The following is a 27255-nucleotide window of genomic DNA, read 5'->3' as shown; positions in this document are numbered from 1 at the left end:
CCCCAGTAAAGGCACATATGAGAAAGCAATCAATGAACTAAGGTGTCACAACAAAGAATTGATGCTTCTCATCCTTCTCCCTTCCTGTCTGTCTGTCCCTATCTGTCCCTCTCTCTTTCTCTCTGTCTCAGTCTCTCTTGCTAAACAAAAAACAAACAAAACAAAAAAATATTTAATTATTTTATTCCAGATACATTGTCCAAACATTTTAAATTCTCTAAAACTCTGCTTTGGGCTATTTTATGTTGATAATAAAAGAGTAAGATTGGCTCAGTGGTAGAGCATCTGCTTGGCATGCAGGAGTCCCGGGTTCAATTCCCAGCCAGGGCACACAGGAGAAGCGCCCATCTGCTTCTCCACCCCTCCCTCTCCTTCCTCTCTGTCTCTCTCTTCCCCTCCCATAGCCAAGGCTCCATTGGAGCAAAGTTGGCCCAGGCGCTGAGGATGGCTCTATGGCCTCTGCCTCAGGCGCTAGAATGGCTCTGGTTGCAACAGAGCAACGCCCAGATGGGCAGAGCATCGCCCTCTGGTGGGCATGCAGGTGGATCCCGGTCGGGCACATGCGGGAGTCTGTCTGACTGCCTCCTCATTTCCAACTTCAGAAAAATACAAAAAAAAGAGAGTAAGAATACAAAAACTGGTAACCGAATGTTATCTTATATAGTTGTTAAAAGTACATAAAATAGCCTGACCTGTGGTGGCGCAGTGGATAAAGCGTTGACCTGGAAATGCTGAGGTCGCCGGTTCGAAACCCTGGGCTTGTCTGGTCAAGGCACATATGGGAGTTGATGCTTCCAGCTCCTCCCCCCTTCTCTCTGTCTCTCTCTCCTCTCTCTCTCTCTCCCTCTCTCTCTCCTCTTTAAAAATGAATAAATAAAATTAAAAAAATTAAAAAAAAAAAGTACATAAAATAATTATGTTTAAAATGCCTAGTAAAGTACGAGGAGTTTAATAGGTGCTATGTAAATGATAATTATTATTAAATAAATATCATTGACAAAAGTAAATCATCTTTGAAGTCAGAGATAAAGGTTCATAATCTACCATTTAATAGTTGTGTGATCTAAGCAGAGATAAAGCCTCTGTTTTTCACTTACAAAGTGGGTTTTGGGAAGATTACATGACGTAACAGGCCTAAAAGTTTAGCACAGTAAAGTACACAGAAAGCACTGGATAATCAGTAACTATTTACTTTCAAACACCCCCTTTTCTGAAATCATACCATTTTGTATATAACATTGTTACTAATTTTTGTCACTTTGGGTTATTGATCCGAGTCCCTACTTCTGTTTCGCAGAAGAAGAAGCTCTTTAAGTTCTCTCCACGTGTAAAGCACTCTGATAAATACCTGCATAATATTATTAAATTCTTAATAACCTTACGAGTATGTACTATACAATCCCCAATTTACAGAAGAGAAAACTAAGTTAAACACCCTGCCTAGGGTTACACAACCAAAAAATAGTGAACTTAGATCATTTAATTCCAGAAACTGTAGCCACTATCCATACAACCCCCTTAACACCTTTGTGTCCTGCTTTGTTTCACCTATGTACCCAGGACTTACCTGGGTCCTTACTTTTATTACAAGATAATGTTTCACTTATTTACAATTCAACCTCCCCCTATGACAATGTCATCTTCTTAATGTATCCCTAATGTAGTACAGGTCTGCATACAAAATGAAGATTCAAAAAATGTTTGCAGAACATATTTCTAATCAACTTTATAAACTGTAATATTCTTTATTCAAATAAAATATTATTTAGAACCCCAATATTATTAAAAGAAAAAACAGGCTGATAGGTGGGTTAAGCAGCCCAAAGACTCCATTCAGTCTTCCAATCACACTTAAAAAAACTGAGGCTGTAAATTCACTTACTTCACAGGAGCTCGAGCATAAACCTGAAGCCAGTCAGGAATTTCTGCAGTATGATATGGATTTGCAGGTACCAGAAGGGACTGATTTCTTTCAGTTTGCTGTGGCTGGTATGTGACAGGAGGAGGCTGATCATACCGAGGTACACTAAAAAGGAAGAATTTACATTCATTAGGATAAAGGCCCTAAATCTAAACAAGGAATTATAAAAAATGAGTATCTAAGAATTTTTAATGAGACTCGTGTTCAAACTGAGTTCCTTCTGCCACCTAAGAAAATACAAAGGTCTGGCTTTTTAAAACTTTATTAATTTTTTGCCTGACCAGGCAGTGACGCAGTGGATAGAGTGTCGGACTGGGATGCGGAGGAACCAGGTTCAAGACCCTGAGGTCACCAGCTTGAGTGCGGGCTCATCTGGTTTGAGCAAAGCTCACCAGCTTGGACCCAAGGTCTCTGGCTTGAGCAAGGGGTTACTCGGTCTGCTGAAGGCCCACGGTCAAGGCACATAAGAGAAAGCAATCAATGAACAACTAAGGTGTCGCAACAAAAAACTGATGATTGATGCTTCCCATCTCTTTCCGTTTCTTCTGTCTGTCCCTATCTATCCCTCTCTCTGAATCTCTGTCTCTGAAAAAAAGAACCCTTTATTAATTTTTATTTGATTTTTTTTTGTGTGTGTGTGACAGGGAGAGAGACAGAGAGAGGGACAGATAGGGATAGACAGTCAGGAAAGGAGATGAGAAGCCTCAATTCTTCATTGCGGCACCTTAGTTGTTCATTGATTGCTTTCTCATATGTGACTGGGGGGCTGCACCTGAGCCAGTGACCCCTTGCTGAAGCCAGTGATCTTGGGCTCAAGCCAGCGACCTCTGGGCTCAAGTCACAACAATGGGGTCATATCTATGATCCCATACTCAAGCCAGCAACCCTGCGCTCCAGCTGGTGAGCCCTTGCTCAAGCCAGTGATCTTGGGGTTTAGAACCTGGGTCCTCTGTGTCTCAGTCTGACCCTCTATCCACTGTGCCACCATTATGGCCAGGCAATTTTTATTTGATTTTTAGAGAGAAATATTGACTTGCTATTCCACTCATTCATGCCATTACTGGTTGATTCTTGTATGTGCCCTGACCAGGGATAGAACCTACAACCTCAGTATATCAGGATAATGCTCCAACCAACCGAATTACTGGGTCAGGGCCTTTTTCTTTTTTCTAAATCATTCTATAGGGGAATTAAAATCCATCTTCTTTTAGAAACTAGTAGGTCACTAGTGATGGATATAAACTACATCTACATATTTTTAAGAAATTTCTTCTGGTACTTAAGTCTTTCCGAGGATGATCTCAAAAGCTATAAAAAAGCTGGAGCTAAGTTGTAACCTTTAAACAGAAGCCTAAAAACTACAATCATAAATTTCAGTAATTACTAGTAATTAGCTGTAAATTTATGTTGAAAAGGTTGACAGTTTCTCTCAAATTGACAATATATATTTTCTTTCTCCTTTAGGCTGAAAAAGGGGTTTGGAATATGTCGTACATTATTTAAAAAATATGTACCATCCACATTAACTATAATATTTTCTTTCTGTTTTTACCACCTTAAGAGAGCATATGGGAGTTAAAGTTGATTTGAACCTATTTTAAATCAGACTTTAAAAAGCCTTGCTTTTAATTAATTCTAATGGCCTGTATATTATATATTGGGGACAGGGAGAGAAGAGCAATGCAGGAAGGAGGCTGTTATATAGAAAAATCTAAGGAGAGCATTGTACCACCTAAAGGATAAAGAGTGAATTCTGGGAGGCCAAAATGGTCTATTCCAGTCTTAGAGACAAAACTGGAAGGGCCTGCCTCCCAACATTACCCTTTACATGTATATCAGAAAGGTCATTGCAATACTAAACTGAGATTAAAATAAGCATTAGATTTAGACTGTTTAACAATTTAAAAATCAATGTACAAATGGCACTGAATTTTATCTTCAATTCTTTCATAAGTAGGTACAAAGTGAATTTTCCTTGATGGCAATGAGGAATGGGAAAAACTGAGGCTCTGAAGTCAGAGACGCCTAGGGGGGTTGGCCATTTAGAAACTGTATGAATGTAGGCAAAACTGCTTTACTTCCCTTAGCTTCAGCCTCCTTATTTGTAAAATGGAATAAATGCATGCCAAGGATGATCATTCTCAGGATTAAGTGACCTATAAATCAAGAGTTCTAGATACATATTAGCATAATACAGACAATCAAATAGCTATTAATACTATCTATGTGAGCTTAAAGAAGATGTTTATTCTCTCCTGTTGCTGGAAAAAGCAAACTTACTAATTATAAAAATGTTCTGTAAACTAAAAATTCTATAATAATGTAAGGTTAATAATGATGAACAGAAAAGGTAGGTCAATATACTCTCAAATCTGGTCACTTGAAACACAAAGTCCTCTGCTCCCTGGTGAAATTGGAATCATTTTTTCTCCATTATACTTTCAATGAACAGCTACTACACTCCCACATCATGCCCATCTCTTGGTTGCTGGGAACATAGCAGCAATAAGTGGGACTCATCCCTGCCTTTAGATGGGTGGCTCTAAAGTACCCCCATGACACAGGCCTGAAAAGGCAAGCATAAGCTTGTTTGAGATGGTGAAGGGAGTAGGAGCAGGGGCCAGAGCCCAACACAGGCAAAGCGGCTGGTTTAGTTCTTTTGCTAATAGCAGTTGTTCAATAAACAATGGCCCTGGCTAGTTAGCTCAGTCAGAGTGTCCTCCCAAAACACCAAGGTTGTGAGTTTGATCCCCCAGTCAAGGCACATATGGGAAGTGACCAATGAGTGCACTACTGAGTGGAACTAATGAATGTTTCCTTCTCTCTTCCCTCCTCTCTCAAAAATCAATTTTAAAAAAAGTGCCACTAAATGGAACCACAGGAAAAAAATGATTTTCATATTTGAATCAATAAATCAAATATGTATATAAAATGATTAAAACAATACAATGATAATATTAAAATGTATTTTCATAATGACTTTAATGATTCTAAAAATGTAAATATCTGCTATACCCAAAGATCTGTATTATGCTAAATGATACTTAACATTTAATAACATGATTATATTCTGCACATTTTTAATGTTAGGGTTCAGTTTTTCAAAGCTCAAATGTAGTTAGTCAGGAATATTTGCAAATTCATTACTAAACTGATACTAGCTTTTTATATAATTTGAAATCCAGTGTGTAGTTTACATTTACAGCACATCTCCATTTGAATTAAACACATTTCAAGTGCTCAACAGCCACGTGACAACTGGCTACCGTATTCAAAGGTCTAAAAGTCTGGTTGTAAGCAAGATCAACTAATAAACCCAGTATCAATCAAAATAGCCTAAAGGATCAGTGGCTACATAGACAGATCTGATATGTTTTGTGCAGTACCAGTTTTCACTTTCTTGCCTGGTAACAATAAAAAACAACATAAAATGTCTGAAACTGAATTAAAACAAGCAAGATATTACAGTTCAAAAGTATATTTTGACATATTAGAAGGTAGGTCTATTATTTATAGGCATTTAAATGTAAAGAGACATGTTTTATTCATTTATTTCAATTTCTGGGTATCTACAACAAAAACATTCTGGTATATTAAGGCAGAATCTGATCATAAGAATACTGATACTGTTTTTGAGGTTCTTTCAAGAGAAAAGTTGTTTTGTTTTGTTTTTAATTATAGTCATTTATTACTAAAAAAAAAAAAAAGTCCATATAAAAGTATCATAAACTTTGAAAAATAAAGCTTTCAAATATTAAAGTTCAGAATACCTCTCTTTGATGAAATATCTCAAATCCAACATTAGACAACTACAAAACAAAAAGCTGGAAATAAAGTCAATACCTTGGAGCACAGGGATGCCTATATTGAGCCTTCTTATTGGTGTGATCTACGTAATAGGTTCCAAATTCTGATGATTCAACTCGCTCCCATCCTGGAGGAAGTCCTTCTCGCTCAAGAGGATGGCTCCAATGAGTTGTATTTGTGTTGTGATCTATATAATATTTTCTCCCTCTCATTGTCCAGTCCACAGACCAGCCAGGAGGAAGGGGTAAATCTTCAGAACCATGGTTAGTTAAATTTCCTAAAGATGTAGCAGCAACTCTTCCAATACCTGAGGAGAAAGAGGAAAAGAGAACAGAACAATTATTCAAAACTAAAAAGATGCTATTTGAGAAACATTTACAAAATTATCGTGATTACCCTCTTCTGTTAAAATTCATGATTTTATCATTATAAATAAAATTCTTCCTGAAACTAGCCATATTACTATTATTTAATTATTAAAAAAGGGAGGAAGTAGTCTCTCCCTCTTTGAAATTGGGTGTTTTGGGTTGATGCCTCCATCACCAGGCCATACAAACATTTAACTACTAATGAAGTTAGTTAAGCATATATACCGCTAAAGGAAAAGTGAGGGAAAGAAAATTTCACTCAAGATTTTAGACCTGACATTTCATCTTAAACAGCAAAACGATTTTGTAGGTCCTGGGGGGCTAGGTCAGTTGGTTACAACACTACCCTGAGACACAAAGGTTGTAAGTTCAATCTCTGGTCAGGGAACATATGGGAAGTGACCAATGAATGCACACTTAAGTGGAAGAACAAATGAAATTTTTCATCTCTAACAACAAAATTATTCCCAGTTACATTGTTGTTTTGTTTGTTTGTTTTTGAGAGAGAAGAGAAAGGAAGGGAGAAAGATTAAAGTATCAACTCATTGTTGCATCACTTTAGTTGTTCACTGACTGCTTCTCATACATGCCTTGACCAGGGGGTTCAAGCAGACCCAGTGATCCCTTGCTCAGGCCAGAGACCTTATGCTCAAGACAGCAACCTGTGGGCTCAAGATAGCAACCATTTTGATGATTGGGATAATTTTGATGATCCTGCGCTCAAACTGGCAAGCCTGCAGTCAAACCAGTGATCCTACCCTCAAGCCAGTGACTTCAGGGTTTTGAACCTGGGACCTCGGCATCCCAGTTCGATGTTCTATTCACTGTGCCACCACCCATCATGCCCCAGTTATAACTTCTTAAAAATAATCTGGCTGCCTGACCAGGCGGTGGCGCAGTGGATAGAGCGTCGGACTGGGATGCGGAAGGACCCAGGTTCGAGACCCCGGGGTTGCCAGGTTGAGTGCGGGCTCATCTGGCTTGAGCAAAAAGCTCACCAGCTTGAACTCAAAGTCACTGACTCGAGCGGGGGGTTACTCAGTCTGCTGAAGGCCCTCGGTCAAAGCACATATGAGAAAGCAATCAATGAACAACTAAGGTGTCACAACAAAAAACTGATGATTGATGCTTCTCATCTCTCTCTGTCCCTGTAAAAAAAAAAAAAAAAAAAAAATCTGGCTGTGCCCCAGAACTACTAAGTTTATCAAGGTAGCAGGGTATAAGGTCAACCTACAAAAATCAATAAAATATCTATATACTAACAATAATTGGACACATTTAACTACTTATACCATATAGCATTTAAATACTGAACCTGAAAGAAGTCCTACCATGTTAATGGATTGGAAGACTCAAAATAATTAAGATGTCAATTTTCCTTGAAATTATTTTTAGGTTTAAGGTAATATCAATCAAATTCCAACAGAAGTTTTGTAAATATAGAGATATTAACAAGCAGACTCTAAAATGTACATAAAATGGCAAAAGAACCAGAGAAACCAAAACAATTTCTTAAAGGAAGAATAAAGTTGGAGGACTCACAGTACCTGATTTTAAGACTAACTATAAAGATATTGTAATCAAAATGGTGAGTATTGTCAAAAGGAAAAGCAAATCAATTGAATAGATAACACAAAAATACATCTACACATACATGGGCAATTATTTTTTTGACAAAGGTGAAAAGGCAATTCAATTGAGAAAGGATAGTTTTATCAACAAATGATGTTAGAACAACTAGACATCCATATGCAAAAAATTTAACCACAATCTATAACTACCACCTTATATAAAAATGAACTCAAGAAGGATCATATATAAAATGTAAAACATAAAACTTCTTGAAGAAACAGTAAGATAAGTTTTTGTAATCTTTTGTTAGGCAAAGGATTCTTAACCAAATAAAGCTGAGTTTAACTAAAATATATATATATATATATATATATATATATATATCCATCCATCCCTGAGTTAATAAAGATACTAAAATACAAACTCACTGGTTACCTTTGGGAGGTGGCTAGGCTAGAATTTATTATTCTGAAATAACAGTAAATAAAGGCAAGATGTAGCATTTATCCTGTCTCATATGAACAGTGACCAATTAACTGATAAGGGCAAGATTTTCATTATAGAATTCCATCTAATAGAGAAGAAATAACAATTAGAATATCACCATTTGCAACATGTAATGAAGTACTGGATCTAGCTAATGATCATTAATAACTGCCCAATCATTAAGTAAAAAGGCTGAAGGAGAACTTTATGATAGATGAATGGCCCTGATATCTAATCCCATAATCAATTTTAATATAACAGGCAAATCAGTCATTATGTGTCTTTGGAACTGATGTCACACAATGTACACACCACCACAAATAAAGTATTCTGGCAAGAAAAGGAAACACAAGGAAAGAAAATAATCACTCTTGCTTAGTACCCTTACATTTCTAAAGCAGATGGTAATTATAGAACAGGAAAAGCCTCTGGTGAAACTGACCTTGGCTTCTCCCAAACTGCAACTTCAGTACTTAAAGAGAAAATATTTAACAGAAAAGAAATAAGCCAATGTACCAGCTACACATATAGCAAATAATTTGATATCACATTGTGTAAGCATGCAATGGCTTTATACTTTTTCATGCTTCCATCACTAGCCACAACCAAGAATAGCAATTTTAAAATAAGTTTATATATATAAATGGAGATTATATATAATTTTAAATATATATTATACATGTATACTCAGATATAAGGTGGGGCAAAAGTAGATTTACAGTTGTGAGTATAGAAAATACAATAATTAATACTATAAGAAAAATAAACTGTTTTGCATATTCACAACTGTAAATCTATTTTTGCCTCCACTCAGTATATACAGACACAGAATCAACTTAATATATTCATGTAGTTATTTAGAAGAACCATGACATTTGGCCTAACAGGTTCCTTTGAAAATGTACAGATTTATAAATACAGCATTATTAAAAACAAAAACTATTACAATAATTAGAAACTGTACAGGCTTAGAGTATTAAAGTTTGTGATCTTTTCATTCATCTCCTTAGAAAATCCAAAGTTCCATATACTGATCTTGCCTAAACCTAGAAACACATGTACTTTTACATCTAAACATTATATACCAAACACTGAATTTAAAGTTTGCTCAACTTGAAATGTATATTTAGAGGAAACACAAAGACCTCTCTATAAAAATCTCATTTACAGGAACTAAACTTTGACAATTTGACAAGGGAGCCATGAAGTCCACAAAGTTGTATATAGGCTCATCAGCTTTACCAATGCCATATTAGGAATCATGATTTTTTTTTTTACCATTTTAGAGATATCCATAAAGAGTTTTTTTACTTTCATGACCCATTCCCCCTGTACTTTCTGAAAGTGCCACATACACTAAATTTCTTTCAAACTATTATTTGGGATCCCTAGCTGGTTGGCTCAGCAGTAGAGCATTGGCCTGGCATGTGGAAGTCCCCAGTTTGATTCCCGGTCAGGGCATACAAGAAAAGCGCCGATCTGCTTCTCCACCCCTCCCCCTCTCCTTTCTCTCTATCTCTCTCTTCCCCTCCCACAGCCAAGGCTCCACTGGAGCAAAGTTGGCCCGGGCCCTGAGGATAGCTCCATGGCCTCCGCCTCAGGTGCTACAATGGCTCTGATTGCAGCAGAGCAATGCCCCAGAGGGGCCAAGCATCGCCCCGGGTGGGCATGCTGGGTGGATCCCAGTCGTTGCATGCAGGAGCCTGTCTGTCTGCCTCTCCCCCCCACTTCTCACTTGGGGGTAAAAAAAACAAAACAAAACAAAAAAAACACTATTATTTGCGATAATTTTATAAAACCTATGAGAGGTGAATGTAAAGTACAAAAAAAACTGGGAACCACAGATTTAAAACATAAAACATTACTACTAATAAAATGTCTAGCAGACTAACAAAAAAAGGGCTGTATCAAGCTTTAATATACTAGACCTCCAGTGTAAGTTCAACCAGAAAGTTGAAACTTCAGTAACACGCCAAATCTGGAAAAAAGGGCATGAACACTAACAATTATGAGTGCCTATTCTATCCCTGGCCCTTTCCATATGTACTATTTCATATTTAAAACAGCTCTAATGAGGTAGTAGAATCACTACCAATTTACAGAGGAGGAAACCAAGGTTCAATTAAGTTATTTTACCAAAGGCCTTATAGATGGTATAAGGTCAAATGACAATATTACTAACCATGTAATCTTAGCAACAAAAGATCATCTGTAATTTTTTTTTTTTTTTTTTTGAGAGGAGAGGAGATAGACTCCCGCATGCACCACGACCAGGATCCACCTGGCAACCCCTGTCTGGGCTGATGCTCAACTCAACCAAGCTATTTTCAGCACCTAAGGCTGACGCTCAAACCAGTCAAGCCACTGGCTACCACAGGGGAAGAGAGAGAGAAGGGGAAAAGGGAGGGGAAGAGAAGCAGATGGTTGCTTCTCTTGTGTGCCCTGACCAGGAATCAAACTTGGGACATCTATACACCAGGCTGACACTCTAACCATTAAGCCAGCCAGCCAGAGCGTATAATTCTTTAAAGAAAAATATGAAAGCTACCAATTTTGAACCTATTCAGTGGGAAATGAGGACTTTTTGAGTTACAAGGAAAAATAACTAGTATATCATAATTTCAATTGGTCCCAGAAAAAAAGAATGAGTGGCATTCATAATCCTCAAAATAACTTCCATTTATAGGAACTACTCACACACCTTCCATTTATATAAAATAAGGTATTCATAAGCAAAATACAGGAGGGGGGAAATGTAGGTTTACAGTTGTGTATCTGGAAAAAGATATGCAGTTATAATTATCACAATAGCTTTATTAACTCTATTTTGCGTACTCATAACTGTAAACCTACTCTTACCTACCCCATACACTGTTTCCCAAAGACGTGGAAAAAGAATTATTCTGTCTCTCTACCAAGCTTGCACAAGATAGATATGCCTCCAAAGAACTTAATCTCATATAAACCAAGTGGATATCTATGAGTTCTGTCCTTATAGACAAACCTCAAAAATTCTAGTTTCCTAATATTGTAGTGGCTTCAGAGAACAAAATGGAATCTGGAACTCTAGTGAAGATCTATAAAGCTCCAAGGTAATAAATACTAAACATAGCCCATGTTATAATCAAGGTATTGATAAAGAGATCTAAGTATTGAAACAAGCCAACAGCCTCCTCTACATAATAATTACAAATAAAGTATGTCCCTAAAGATTATTAACCCTTCTTCAAAAGATGATTCTGGTTCACTAAATTTTTATGCATATCCTGGAATAAACAGAAACTGCACTGGTTTTTTGTAAAATCTGACACTCCACTTTGATTTTTATAACTTGATGTCTTTAGTTGTCTTTAAATTAAACTTTAAAGTCTCTTACTTAAACTGTATAAAACTAAATTACTTAAGCGCAAAACAAAGGAATTAAATCTGTCTTTAGTATTCTAACTAAAGACTTCCTGTTAACGGCAGGATTCCTTCCTTTGGCACATACAATAAGTGTCTGTTACATTGACCAACATGATAAAGGTCAAATTTCACAGCTAACTGTAGAACTTGCTAGACACTAAAACCCTTTAAAGATATTATACAACTTGTTTTTAGCTTTTGCTAAACACAATAAGATGAAGTTAATCCTTGAAATAGGTTTTCCAGAAAGTCTAAATAACAACTCCTTGCCAGGAATTACTACTCTCTTTAACTCTCTACAGAGATATTTCCTTCCATACATTTTTTTACACTTATTACATTAGCAACAGCAATCAAAATTTAAAGTTTGTGAAAACAATCTGTCTATATCACATCCTTACTTGCCTACAACCTTACTTTCTCCTTTCAATTCATTCAAATTCCCAAAACTCTCTCCAGCATAAATTTAGAAAATATGGTAAGTTTTAAAACTTTGAATTCAATATGAATTCAACAAACTTCCAGCTACTGTTTCGTATTCAATTTTTTTCCCTTCTGGATAAAACAGATGTTTAGGCTTTTCTGTTTGGTTAGTAATTGGTTATTAATTCTTCTCTGTCAAGAGACTCTCTCAAAAGTACTTTATTTTCCTAAAAGATAAAACATTTAATCCTATTGCCCTCATATAAATTAATGGAAAGTAAAATTTCTCAAGCATGTGTAACTTCTGCAATTAATGCAAATCTTTTTAAAAAATGGCATTCTTTAATTTGAAAAGTATTTATTTATATTTTATTTATTTAAAGACTTTATTGATTTTTACAGAGAGAGAAAGAAGAGAGGGGTGAGGGGAGCAAGAAGTATCAACTCAAAGTTGCTTCATTTGAGTTGTTATTTGATCGCTTGTCATATGTGCCTTGACCAGGCAAGCCCAGGATTTCCAACCAGTGACCTCAGCATTCCAGGCCGATGTTTATCCACTGCACCACCACAGGTTAGGCATATTACTTTTTACTTCTAGATCATGATTGAAAGATTGTTTTAAAGTTTGTCATTAGATTTACAAAAACTGTCAGACTGCTCCTAAGAGAGAATCAGCAGAAATTTATTTCTTGAAGTATTTTCTCAATGATATTTTTGCCAACAGGAATTTTAAAATAAGATTTTAACTTGGTATTAATTAATTCTTCATACTTACATTCAGGTAGAAAAGTGTTATGAACTACCAGTGATGTCTGCAATATAAATATACATGGTAAAAGTGAGTGTAAAGAATGACAAGTCTGTACTAATGGCAAAGAGATTGCGATAAGCTATCAGCTACCAAAACTGTCTTAGACTTCAGTCTTGAAACCTCTGGATTCATTTACCTATTCAACTATTTATTTTTGGAGCTCCTCCTACACAGCCAGGTGCCATGCTAATCCAATATAACTACGTATTCTCATTCCTTCACCCTTATAAATCCATTAGTGCCCAAATCCCATCAAAGCAAATGTGTCCCACTTCTCCCCTTTCCCACTATCCCCAGCCTAGGGCACTGAATGGAAGATTATAGTCACTCAAACTACTCATAAATAGTGTATTACATCAAGAAACTCATTCAAGTAAGAAACAGATACGAAACTGAGTAGATTTGAATTATAACAATGTAAAAGAAAAAGAATGGGAAAAAATGAAGGAAATAACTAAAACATTCAACTCTGGTATGATGGGTACTTCACCTATACTTTTCTGCATTTTGTAAAGGGTAAAAGATTTATTCTCTCTGAAGAGAAACAAGAACATTTGCATTTTGAATGTTTCCTATAAAGAGATATTACTCTAAAAATATAAACATGAGCTTTATTTGAAAAACTTACTTTATTTAGATAAATTATTTTTGAAGATTTAAAACTACTTATTAGAAATAGTCAAAATAAAAAAACACCGAAGTCTGCAACTGTATAATCCTTTAACCTAGAACTTCTTTAAAATTTAAATGGCACTCACCCATGCTCATTACAATATTTCCATGTACCTAGAAAATCTCTATTCTTCAATGTTCCAATGAGACTCCAATGTTGGCTTTCACAAAATAATCTGCTCTTTCCAACTATTCCATACTACTCAATTTTCAAAACTTTAGTGATTTATTCTCTCCCAAACCCATAATTAAGTCTCCTTTTTCCTTCAAAAATGTCACATATTTGCCCTTTCCTCTCCAATACCATTAGTACCTGCAGTTCTCTTATCTCTAGGAATGTGTCCCAAGTAGAACTAGTAAACTAATCTTCAAATCTTTGAACAGTGCTTTCATAAAATGATTTTCCTTTATGAAATCTGCAATGATTTTGTTTGACTCGAAGTTAAATTGTACAGCCTGATGTTGGACCACAAATCTCCATTGCACCTTCTAACTTATTTCTTCAAACTAGGCAAAACTACACAGTTCCTTGAACTTACACATGATGTCTACTCTGTTTTCACTGGATTATTTCCAATATTCCACCTAAAATGCCTTTCTTCTGTCCCCATTAATCCAAAGTCCAAGCTCAAAGTTCTGATGAAGCCCTACCCTCTGCCACAAACCATTTAGTATTCTAGCCTATTTCTCTCTGATTCCCTTTTGTACTTACAGTCAGTACCAGAAAGTATACATGCTGTTTTATGATTATTTTGCATATAACTGGTTTTGTTCCCCCTAATAAGGTACCAGAGAGGAGTACCAAGAAGGTCAGGGAAAATACTATGTGATTCTTATTAAATGAATACTTTCTACACTCAAAATACTCATGCTCCGAACTGTTTTAAGTCACCTTATTTAACATTTTGACTACAAAATAAATGTCTCATGCATTTCTAACCTGCAAAAATGTAAAGCCTACAACTTATAGGAAAAAAATAGTGAGATGAAATGTTTAATTTTCAGTTTGCTTTAGTTTGATGTATTCCAGTACTTTAGGAATAAAGCAAACTGTGCATTTCTCCTATCTCTTCTGGTCCCTGTGTAAGAATCTCCAAGTCAGCAAAAATGGAAAGCAGATTTCAAAAATTTATTACTAGTATTTTTGCCTATTTCAAAAAAGAACAACAAAAAGACATGCTTAACACAATTAACTACTTCACAATAAGTCTGTCTGACCAACTAGGGAACTAATTATTGAAATATAAAACCAGTTAAGAGAAACAGTGCAGGTTCTAATTAAGTAATGATGCAATCGCCCATGGTATCACCTACCATGCCCAATTTTTCCTATTTGCCTTGCCTTTTCCTGGTTTAAGTCCAGTTTCTTTGAAACACTAATCTTCCCATTCTACCAAACCTAAACCTAGATTTAATCCAACTGAAGACACTGAATTATCTAGGTTTTCAAAAGGTTCATAATGTTATTAGTCAAGATAGGCTTCAAATAAGTATCAAGTTTTTATTTAATGAGTTAATAAAATTAACACAAAATTATTTTCCTCAGTTTAGGTTAATTATCTGCAAGCTGGCTTAGCAAGACTGGCAAAATGAAGATGTATTTCTTCTCTAGTAATATCTGCTGGCTTTCCCAAAAAAATTCAGAGAAGAGCATCCTTTAAATTAAGTATAATAATAAAAACAAAAATCTATATAAGTTAAATGTAATAAAACTAATACAGTAGTTCTAATTTTAAGTTACCTGAAGCATGCCTCCCCTGATTCTGCGGCATTCTCTGGAAGAGATCGTGGTTGTATTCATAGTATCTGTAATCTTCATGTGTACGATCTCCAAGTGGCCGCCTCCGCTGACCATCAAAATAATTATCTGAATAATAATACCGGGAACCAGAGTCTCCATTTTCAACAGCAAAATTAACTTCTGTTAAAAATGACTGAGAAGAGCCATATTCCCTAGGGACATCTGCTAGACTCCTGGCAAGATAAGAAGGTGCTGACAATCTGTTGCTTTCTCTTCTCATTATTTCATGAGGTGTTCTTTGAACTGGAGTTCTAAGGAAACTCTGGTTTCTTGAAACTATTCCATCTCCAGAACCTGAAAAGGCATTAGTGCTTGAATCTGGAAGACAGATATCAGTTCGTCTTGGAATTGTTGGACCGTGCCGGATGAATGAAGGCATGAGATCTATAATGAAACAAACAATAAAATAACCATTTCAATAAATAATAAATATACTTTTTAAAAGCTATTCATTTACATCTTTCACCCACCCTAAATGCAAATTTTCAGCAGACTTAAAAAAAACACAATTAAAATTTTTTGATTTAAGATAGGACTTAAGCAGTGGCTGGGTAACTAAGTTAATAGAGTGGTCACAATACAAGATTACTGGTTCGATTCCCAGTCAGGGCACATAAAGGAATCAAATAGATGTTTTTTTCTTTATCTCCCTTCCTCTCTCTCTAAAAAATCAATTAAAAACATTTTTTTAAAAAAGTAGTACTTGAGTATTTTAAAATTGAGTCTGATTAATATTTTTCCACTCAAATGAATAATTTGCATAAATGTATATGCAAATCAAGTATTTTCTGCATATTACCATACATATTATGGTGAAATATTAATAAGCTTAACTATAAAATACATATTAGTGAAATACTCATGAATGTGCAAAAACAGGAAACAATTTAACAAATACATAGTTACCAGCCTAATTTAAGATTATAGTTTTTGTTAATTTCACTTCATTTTCAAAATTCCTTCATCAAGCAAACACAATTTCAAAAATAGAACATAATGCTATTCCCAAACATGTAAAGGTGGCTGCCTTTGAAAAGATTTTAAAATTATTAACCTGGTCTTCCTACTCCTGGAATTACATAACACTAGTACAGTAACCAAAAGGAAAATCCAAAAATTTAGCTATGAAAATTAAAAAGTGGCCCTGGTTGGCTCAGTGGTAGAGCCTCAGCCGGCCTGTGGAAGTCCCAGGTTTCATTCCAGTCAGGGCACACAGGGGAAGGCGACCATCTGCTTCTCTAACCACACCCTCTCTCTTCCCCTCCAGCAGCCATAGCTTGAATGGTTGGAGGAAAGTTGGCCCTGGGCACTGAGGATGGCTACAGAGCCTCACTTCAGGCACTAAAATAGCTCGGTTGTTGAACAAGGGAGCACAGCCCCCGCTGGGCAGAGCAGAACCAAGTCCCGGGCTTGCCAGGTGGATCCCGGTCGGGGTGCATGCGGGAGTCTGTCTCTGTCTCCACGCCCCGCACTTAATAAAAAAAGAAAAAGAAAAGTACAAAGATTTCATTTCACAGAAGTATACAATGTTGAATTAGTTTAAAAAACCTGCCAAGTCTGAAACTATGGGCTTTCCTTTAAAACAAGTAATTATAATTCAAAACAGAATACAGGTCCTGGCTGGAGCGTCATTCCCACACCATTCGCCTAGGTTGCACATTGGTGGACAGGTCAGCACTGGAAGAATCAACCAATGAATGCATAAATAAGGGGAACAACAAATCAGTGTTTCTTTTCTCTCTCTCAAATCAATAAGTTAAAAAAATTTTTTTTAAACATAAAAGAGCAATGGCTTTCAGAATATAGTATTTCAGAATATAGAACTTAAGTAGCTTAGACATTCCTGTTTAGAAAGCAAAATACCCTTAAAACATGAAAAAAAATTGCATGACCATTTTATTAGTTCATTAAGTAAACAATATTAGAGAGCAGTCTATGATAAACTTAAGAAACCAACTTCAGACAGAAATTAATATCCAAATAAACAAGGCTCAAGACTTGATGAAACTAAAACAAATATAAAATACTCTATCAAGTTATTTGCTTAAAGGTATGACAAACATATTTCATGATTTCAAGCAATGTTTAATAAACTTTACTGGCAGTAAACTGCAATCTACCATAAACTTTTCCAAAAATGTAAGAGAATATGTCACTGAAAAATGAACTGTTAAAACAGGTTTAAAAATCAAGTTTTAGTTACCGGGGTACCCATTTAATCTATTTTGTTGTTGTCTAAGAAAGTACTCCGAATACTAGGTTAAATTGGAAGTTTGGTGATGTGATTATAATGGAAAAACATGTTCTACACCCCTTTCTGGTTGATGGTGGGCAAATACTAGGAATCTCTATGAACAACTTTCCCGATTATAATATGAGGTAATGGTTAAGTCACAAGGTTACTACAAGCGTCCAAGAAGGAAACTTACACAAAGGGCCAGCATGCAGTATGTGCACCAATATGTTAGCTCCTTACCTCACAAATGTTCTAAGCACACCGCAAGTATTAAAAATTCAAAAGATAGCAATAATTAAAAATTTAAAAGATTCAGCTGGAAAACCAGAGTCAATACTTAAACTGATTAGAAAAAAAAGTGCGGAGGGTGGGGCGGTAGTAACACATCCTTAAAAAGTTAAAAAAAGCAAAAACTTTTTGGAATGTCCCTTAAAATATGACCGAAATACTTATGAATATTTTCTCTTTCTGGAGTGCTCGGGGATTTTTATTTGAAGCAATTCTCATGAATATATAGCCAAATACACATGATTTTGGTTCCTCTCCTCTGAGAACTAAGATTGATGAGGCTCTGGGGTAGCGGCTACAACAGCGACAGACGGTCAGCTTTCACCTCCCCGCGTCCAGCCACGAGCTCGCACAACTTCCAGCATGGGCGAGTGACACCCGCAATGTTTGCAAACACAAGGCATATCTCGACGTATCTAGAAGGGGGAAAAGTGTCCCCGTCTGATCACTTTTACTCCTGTAGCACCAGGGGATCAGCAATTGAAGTTACAGCCTCTTCTAGTAAAACCATCAACACTCTGCCATCGGGGAGAGAGAAGTTTGTTGTTATTAAGGGGGCCCAAGGCGGAGGAGGGGTAGCTTCTTAGTCTTTCTCGGTTTCAAATCATAAGCACAACTTAAGGTATAATTAAATGATTAAAACCAGGATTTCCCAGACATCAGGAGGAATGAAAAGGCGCGGGGATCGCGGCCGCCGGGGACAGGTACGGGTGCGCCCCGCCCGACACTCACTCCGCAGCAGAGGCGACGTCTCCTTCTTCACGTACTTCCCCTGCACCTCGGCAGGCTTAGACACCTCGTTCTTGGTTTTCTTTCGGGACAGCATCCTGGTCGACGAAGCCGCAGACCGCTCCTCCCTAGGGCTGCACGCCGGGCGCTGGCCGTTCCCGCCGCCACCTCCGACGGCGCCGCCGCCTCCTTCCCTCCGGAGCTGCCGCCGCTGCTGCCACCGCCGCCGCCGCCGCCGCCTCTCCGCAGCCCGGGGTCGCCCTCAGGAACTGCCGCATGTTCAGGGCGCTAAGCGCGCCTGCCGCCGCTCAGTCGCTTGTCAGTTCCTTCCCGGAAGTCCGCCCGCCCCGCGACACTGCCCGAGGGCTCCTTGAGGAGAGGACAGGGACGCCAGGCCAGGGCCATGGTCCGCCGCGGGCCTCCCTCTAACCGCTACCGCTACCGCCGCCGCCGCCTACGTCCTGTAAACTTTCCCTGCGGCCGCAGGGAATTCTGGGAAACTCGACGCAGCGCGGTCGCCGCTGCCGCCCCTCCCCCACCCAGCCGGGCGCAGCTCGGGCTCCGGGATGTCGGGTGGCTCTCAGCTAACGGGCTGGCCTCGCAGCCGGCCTCGAGCGGCGGCCGCCTTCCCGTCTCCTCAGCGATAAGCAGGTCCTGAGGACCGGCAAGGACAAGGATGAAGATGACCGGACTGGGCACGGGAGGTCGCGAGCTCAAGCAGTGGAGCCCCCGCTTCGCACAGATTTTCCCCTCCAGACTTCAAGGGAGCCGGTGACGCCCCGAGGCGCGTTCCCGTCAGCGTCCTTGGGGGCAGTCGCCGTCTAGGAGTTTCTCGGGCTGGTAGATTCAGGTCCTCGGAACGCAGAAGGAGAATAGAGTTGAAGGACCACAAGCCCGAGGCGAGTGCCGCACCAGGAAAATGGAGCTGTGTCTTTTTGGTGGAAGCAATACAAGTTAAACAAACATAAATGTATAATCTGTGTGCCAGGGAGTGGGGCTTTCTGATAAAGGAAAAAACGGTGGGGAAACAATAGAGTTTCTACCTCTTATTTAAGGTAAATTTGATGTTAGCAAATTTTATTTAATCATCACTATCATTATTCAATAGCCGCATACTTCCTCCTGGAGTGAACTATTACAGTCTTAGAATTTGGAGGATTTTTAGCGTTAAAGGTCAAGATTTGGAATTTAAAATCTAAAATAGAGTTTACTTAATGACATTTGGAGGATAAGATGGGATGAGGCTCCGAGTGACCAAATTGAAGTCTTTCATAATTGAGAGTGTTTTCCTTAAGATCAAAATCATCTTGCAAGAGACCCCAAACAGCTAACAGACAAGTTTTTATCTAGGGTGTCTCCATCTTGGCGTGCTGTTAGGCTCCCTTAGTACAGAGTCCGCAATTCATTCCAGAACCAGCAAAATGTACTGAGCACCCACTATGCTAGGCACTGTTCTAGGTGCTTAAGATTCCTTGCCCTTGTGGGGAAAAAAGACAATAAAGAAGAGAAAAAAAGAAAAACAGCCTGATTGGTGGTGGCACAGTGGATTGAACATCAACCCAAGACACTGAGAACCCCAGTTGGAAACACCAAGGTCGCTGGCTCAAGTGCAGGCTTGCCAGATTGAGCATGGGGTCACTGGCTTGAGCCCAGGATCATCAACGTGATCCCAACGTCAATGGCTTGAGCTCAAAAGTCGCTGGCTTAAAGCCCAAAGGTTGCTGGCTTGAGCCCAAGGTCACTGGCTCGGCTTGAGTCTCCCCCACCTCCTTGACGCACATATGAGAAGCAATCAATAGGTAAAGTGAAGCAACTACAAATTGATGCTTCTCAACTCTCTCCTTCCCCACTCGCTTCCTGTCTCTCTATAAAAAAAGAAAGACATACTATGTTATATAGTGATAAATGCTGAGGTGAAAACAAAACAAGAAAAAGAGGGTTTGGGATTTAGACAGTGGGATAGAATGACCAGAGAAGGAGACATTCAAGTTAAGTGACAAAGCGAGGAAATTGGTAATGCAGCTATTTGATATTCTAGGTACAGTATTCTAGGCAGAAAGCAAGTGCAAAAGTCATTCCAGCCCTGGCGGGTTGGCTCAGCGGTAGAGCGTCGGCCTAGCGTGCGGAGGACCCGGGTTCGATTCCCGGCCAGGGCACACAGGAGAAGTGCCCATTTGCTTCTCCACCCCTCCGCCGCACTTTCCTCTCTGTCTCTCTCTTCCCTTCCCGAAGCCAAGGCTCCACTGGAGCAAAGATGGCCCGGGCGCTGGGGATGGCTCTGTGGCCTCTGCCCTAGGCGCTAGAGTGGCTCTGGTCGCAACATGGCGACGCCCAGGATGGGCAGAGCATCGCCCCCTGGAGGGCAGAGCGTCGCCCCTGGTGGGCGTGCCAGGTGGATCCTGGTCGGGCGCATGCGGGAGTCTGTCTGACTGTCTCTCCCTGTTTCCAACTTCAGAAAAATGAAAAAAAAAAAAAAAGTCATTCCAAGTTGCTGTGCTCCTTAGCAGCTTGGAGGTAAAGAATGTCGGTAGCTGGAGTGCAGCAGAGGAGAGTAGTGGGAAATGAAGTTTGATAGGTAACAATGACTAGGGCACTAGGCAGTGGTGGGATTCAGTGGTTTGCACCTGGTTTGGCAGAATTGATATTTAATATCTAGTTTTCTGTTGAGTTTGGTGAACCGGTTGTTAAAATGGCACTTATAATCAGGGTTCTCTCTAAGGTGGGTACCTGGGCAACCACCCAATGTAGACATCACAAATTTACATTTCTTACTGTTTTTTAATGTTAATCTGCACAACAGTGTATTCTAAGGGCCCGTAGTAATGTTCATTCAGTACATAGGTAAAAAAAATTGCAAGTGAGGACACCAATCAAGAAGCAATATGGAAATATCTTAACAGTTTTATTGGTTTTTATCAGGTACATTTAATATTTTTTCATTAATATTTTAAAATTCTTATGGCAGTCTAGTTTTATGTACCTCTTTTAGTGTTCTTATTTAAGTATTAAATGCATGAAATAATAAATTACCTTTTGGTATATAATTTTTTATACTTAAAATGGTCATTAGGGCAGAGAACCGGTTATTAAATTATTTGAATCCCACCACTGCACTTAGAGCCTGTAGTTCATTATAAAGAATTTCAATTTAAGTACAATCTAACTTAATATTTTGATAGAATTGCCTTTCTTTTTTTGAGAGAGAGAAAGAGAGAGACAGAAAGGGAGAGAAATGTGAAGCATCAATTAGTAGTTGCATCACTTTAGTTGTGCATTGATTGCTTCTCATATGTGCCTTGACCAAGGGGCGCAAGTCAAGCCAGTGACCCTTTGCTCAAGTCAGTGACCTTTGGGCCAATGACATAATCTCATGCTCAAGCTGGCCACTCTGCACTAAAGCTGTGAGTCCTCACTCAAGCTGGCAACCTCGTGGATTTGAGACTGGGTCCTCAGTGTCCCAAGTCAACGTCAACGCTCTATCCACTTTGCCACCACTGGTCAGGCTTGATAGGATTGCTTTGGATGTTGTGTTGAGAATGGGCTGAATGGGAACAAGGGGAAAAGTAAGGAAGATCAGTCAGAAGTTGTTGCTTACTTGGATCAGGGTAACAGTGGAGATGAGAAGTGGACAGATTTTGGACATACTTTAAAGATAGCCAAAACGATTTGCTGACAGATTGAATACAGAGTGTAAGAGATTTCAAGGATCACTCCCATGGGAATATAAATCTTTTTTTTTTTTCTTTATGCATGTGCGCAGAGAGAGAGAGAGAGAGAGAGAGAAACAGGAAGGGAGAGAGATGAGAAGCATCAACTCGTTGCTGTGTGACTTCAGTTGTTCATTGATTGCTTCTCAAATGCCTTGACAGGGGGTGGGGGGACCTCCAGCCAAGCTAGTGATCAAACCAGTGACCTTGGGGTTTCAAACCTGGGACCTCACGTCCAGGTCAATGCTTATCCACTGTGCCACCACCAGTCAGGTGAGGGATATAAATATTCTTTTAATTTATTTTAATTTTTTTAATATCTATTTTTTAAGACAGAGAGAGAAGAGGGAGGAACAGGAAGCATCAATTCCCATATATGCCTTGATCAGGCAAACCCAGGGTTTCAAACTGGCTACCTCAGCATTCCAGGTTGATGCTTTATCCACTGCACCACCACAGATCAAGTGAATGTAAATCTTAACAAAAACAGAATGGAACTCAATAGAATAACAGATTGTACTCTGAAAGGAACATTGGAAAAGCAGTTTTGTTCCTGTGGTCCATGTATGATGGATGACCAGTACTAAACAGTTGGTACTGTGCATGGAGAAGAAAAAGTAATGAAACACAAGTGAAGAGACAATGGGGTTTTGTTACAGATAGAGTATGAAGGCAGGAGATGAGGGAGGGAAGGGGGTGCCAATGAAGTGCTAGGTTTCTGCCCAGGGCTTACCTCAGAAGGATAAGAGAACAAAAGGAGATTAGGACATTGTTAATAAAGCCAGCTCTTCACACCTGGGGTTTTCCCACAGACTGAAATACAAGGTACCATTCACATACAATCAGAGAATTTTATAATGGGAAAATAATTCTGGGAGCAGGTAGTCTAACCTTATTTTCTTGATGTGGAAACAAAACTAGAAAAATTAAATGTTTGCCTCAGATTATATTCCTAGTTAGTGGCAGACTAGTTTTAGCATTGATTTTCTATTCATATTTTGGGCCTTTTTCTGTTATGGCACATTAAGAATCCTAATAATGTGAGTCAAGAGTGTTTCAACACAGTTGTATTGAAAGTCATCCATGTTCCTTACAAAGTACTCCCCTTTTCAGTTATATTTTAATTATTTGAATCTCAGCAGAGAAAGCCTCAATTAGGTGCTCTTTTTAAGAGCTATAATTTGCCTTTTTATCAAGGAGGATATATGCCAGAATCAATAATCTGCAGGCAGCATCAGCATTAGCAATGCATAGCAATATATGAACTTTGTAACCAAATCCTTAAATATAGATGCTTTGCATTCACATCTGTTTTCTAGAAATCCCTAGACTTTCTGGGAGTTTTTAGGAATACAGATTTTACAGCTATAATTCTTCAGACATTGCTCTTGATAAGAATAGAACTAAATTACATAATAGAGATATTTTCCCCCTTGCAGTTGTGTTCTCAGTGGAGAGAATCAACAATTAGGGAGTTATGTCTTATCAGCAATCATTTTTTAAAATGTAACATTAAAATTTCTTTTAAAGGAGGCATTAGGTGTTATTCTGAACAAACCTCATAGCTCTCTGGGTTTTGTAGTTTTCTAATCTAAGAATGAAGAAATTAGACAAATTGAATTCCAAAGTGTCTTTCAGCCCTACACTTTTGCTCCATGGGCAGAAGGAAACTCCCAAAAATAAAAAGCAGTTACCCAAGTAGAACAATAGGCATATAGATGATTTTCCTTCTTTAAAAATATTTATCTTGGCCCTGGCCGGTTGGCTCAGTGGTAGAGTGTCGGCCTGGCGTGTGGAATTCCCGGGTTCGATTCCCGGCCAGGGCACATAGGAGAAGCGCCCATCTGCTTCCCCACTTCTCCCCCTCTCCTTCCTCTCTGTCTCTCTCTTCCCCTCCTGCAGCCAAGGCTCCATTGGAGCAAAGTTGGCCCGGGCACTGGGGATGGCTTCATGGCCTCCACCTCAGGCGCTAGACTGGCTCTGGTTGTGACAGAGCGACGCCCCGGATGGGCAGAGCATCACCCCCTGGTGGGCATGCTGGGTGGATCCCGGTCGGGCGCATGCGGGAGTCTGTCTGACTGCCTCCCCGTTTCCAGCTTCAGAAAAATACAAAATATATATATATATATTTATCTTTATTGCTATGTTTTTATTTAAAAACTGCTAAAGGAAGTGTTAGCATATTAGCCTTATATGAAATCATCATCATCATAAAATAACATTTCATAGTGGATGCTGCTTTTATTTTATTTTATTTTACTATTTTTTTTAATTTACAGAGACAGAGAGAGAGAGATAGATAGGGACAGACAGACAGGAATGGAAAGAGATGAGAAGCATCAATCATCAGTTTTTTGTTGTGACACCTTAGTTGTTCATTGATTGCTTTCTCATATGTGCCTTGACCGTGGGGCTCCAGCGGACTGAGTAACCCCTTGCTCGAGCCAGCGACCTTGGGTCCAAGCTGGTGAGTTTTTGCTCAAACCAGATGAGCCCGCGCTCAAGCTGGTGACCTCGGGGTCTTGAACCTGGGTCCTCTGCATCCCAGTTCGATGCTCTATCCATTGCACCACCGCCTGGTCAGGCAGATGCTGCTTTTAAAGAGAGACAAGGTTCTTATGCTATTTTTACTTTCTCTGGCTAGAATCATGTAAAATTTAAAAGGGTGAATTATCTAATGAAGGATTAGCAAGGAAAGAACCAAATGGAAATAAGCCCTACATATGGAGCTTCTTAAAAAATTAAAATAAAATAAAAAGGAGAGGAACTTCTACTGCCCAAGCCACTCTACTTGGACATGTAACAAGATAAACTTTAACTGTCTCAGAAGAAAATGACAATTATGCTAGAATGTAGGATTCTTCAAGCTTCCAAAGTTTTGCTCTTAAAATCTGGAAGAATACATTCCTGAGTACTCTTATAGACAAAAGCTTTAGCTGTTTTCTATGAAGGATAAGGATGTGTGTGATATGTACATAGCTCTGAAAATATAAATGCTTAATATTAGCAACTAAATTGGTCCCCTCCCTCCCCAGGTAATGTAGAGAATGAGTATCACAAGTCTGACCACAAGGAGTCAAGCTGGGAAATTTGGTGTCCCTAAGCTTAGCTCTTGTTCTGTATATTATTACCCAGACTTAGAGGTCCCCTGAAACCTTGACAGCTAGCCAGTGAGTCTTATTCTTGGCAATGCTGTCCTTTGACTTCAGCTGGCTGCCCTTATTGGCCTTTCTGTATCTTTGCCTCTCTAGCCCAGGAAACGATTATGTTTCTTCCAAAATTGGGCCTGACCTTCAGCCACTTTCAACTTTTTGTTTATTCTTTGCAATGATCAATTTTTACTTGGCTGATAGTAAGATTATTTTTTGAGAACTCAGTAAAAATTTACTGAGGGCTTTCATTATGGGATATTACCTACTGATGTATATCAAATATGGAAACACCTGCATTTCTTTCTACACCACATGAGAGCTACAGTATCCTCAGAAACACCATGTCTACTCCATCTGCCAAAATAAGCCATGCCACTATTACTCTATTGCTGTGGCCACAACATGCTGATGCAGAGGGCTCCTGCAAAGATGATCTTCAAGAGTCCCTAATGGGAATTGGGATCTACCCTTTGTTCAGTCTTTCTTCTCCCTACCCAAATGCTCTATTTCCTAGTCATGGCTTCTGGGAACCTCTTCTGCATCATCTCTTCCCTATCTTGTGGACTGCTTTTTTGAAGGCTTTGCTGACTCTTTTCTCTGGGACAGTAGGCTTTTAGCCTTAGGGTGCAAGGTAAACATGCTCTATGGGGAAGGAGGGAATAAAAAATACACTTGTTTGAAATATTTTCAAGAGAGCATTTTTAAATAGAATTCTTGTGGTTAGACCAAAATACAAAGGATTAAGGGGGAAAAAGGAAACGTCCTGTTTCATATGGAGAATGGCCATATCTAGAACACCACTTAACTGACAAAGAATTAAAAGGGCATAAGCTCATAAATACTGTCAGAACAAAATATGGGCTACCTGTGAACATAACGTTAATGAATTTCAACTAGAGAGTGATGGGATTGAGGTGAGGTAGAAAGCTGGTGAAGGGAACAGATGAGGCAGGACAGAGGTAGCCACAGCCTAAAACACATGTGACCACACATACAGCCAAAGAACTAGGAGCTAGGAGAGACTTGCGGCTCACAAGTATTTGGTTTAATTGAGGAAGGAAGGAAAGAAGTATGGAGTTGAAAAATAGACATTAATTAAAAGTCAAAACTTTACCCTTCTTCCCCTACCCTCCAGAACTTCAGGTCACCAGGCACTGTCCCACAGAAAGGGGATATTCGGTTCTTTTCTGGAGAAATCAAACAGCTCTACAACAAAGGTCTTGCGTGGCATTCTAACATTTCTAGGTCCTGTAACAGAACAGCCAACTCATGTCATAGGGAAGTCTGCCAGGCAGTGAGTCCTTATCCTTCACTCCGACTCCTAAGAGTTCTTTTTTTCTGTAATATATCATTCTTAAATATCATATAAATGTATAACCAAGGATCACTAGAAATTTTAGGAAAAATTGCAACATGAGAGATAGGAGTAAACAGAAAAAACAGACCCCAAAGAAAATAAACAGTTCAGAAGATAGGTAAATACTTTAAGCAATAATACTTATTACCATCAGCAGATATTTGAAAGAAAAGATTGCATCTATTATAAAGCAACAAAAGAATGCTATGAAAAAGAAACAGCGATAAAGAGCTCCTGGAATTTTTAATGACAGGATTTGCCGAATAAAATATTCAGAAGAAAGGAAGGTAAAGTTGAGCAAATCTCAGAAAACAGAACAGCAAGACAGAAATGGGAATATAAGAAAAAAAAAGAAATAGTCTTTACATAAGAGGTCCCATATCCTGAACATGTTGAGTTCTAGAAAGAGGTAAGAGAAAATGGAGGCCTGCCCTGTGGCGATGCAGTGGATAAAGTGACCTGGAACGCTGAGGTTGTCTGTTGGAAACCCTGGGCTTGCCTGGTCAAGTCACATATGGGA

General features: G+C 38.7%; 1 protein-coding gene across 2 annotated transcripts in view; it reads right to left on the bottom strand.

The window, feature by feature from the left end:
- The window catches only part of SAV1 (salvador family WW domain containing protein 1), a 30040-nt gene extending 10723 nt beyond the window's left edge, over positions 1-19317 (bottom strand). The window contains exons 1-4 of one of the 2 annotated variants that reach the window (XM_066344346.1): positions 18523-19317; positions 15207-15650; positions 5765-6035; positions 1883-2026 (exon numbers count right to left, since the gene is read on the bottom strand). In XM_066344346.1, coding sequence (XP_066200443.1) covers positions 1883-2026; positions 5765-6035; positions 15207-15650; positions 18523-18616 — 953 coding nt within the window. In that variant the 5' untranslated portion in view covers positions 18617-19317. The remainder of the gene's footprint in view (positions 1-1882; positions 2027-5764; positions 6036-15206; positions 15651-18522) is intronic. The other variant, XM_066344345.1, reaches the window with a different exon arrangement.
- Between the last annotated feature and the right edge of the window lie 7938 nt (positions 19318-27255).

Source organism: Saccopteryx leptura, chromosome 6 (genome assembly GCF_036850995.1).
Source record: "Saccopteryx leptura isolate mSacLep1 chromosome 6, mSacLep1_pri_phased_curated, whole genome shotgun sequence".
In the NCBI taxonomy this organism is placed as follows: Eukaryota; Metazoa; Chordata; class Mammalia; order Chiroptera; family Emballonuridae; genus Saccopteryx; species Saccopteryx leptura.
This window is presented reverse-complemented; position numbering and strand designations above follow the sequence as displayed.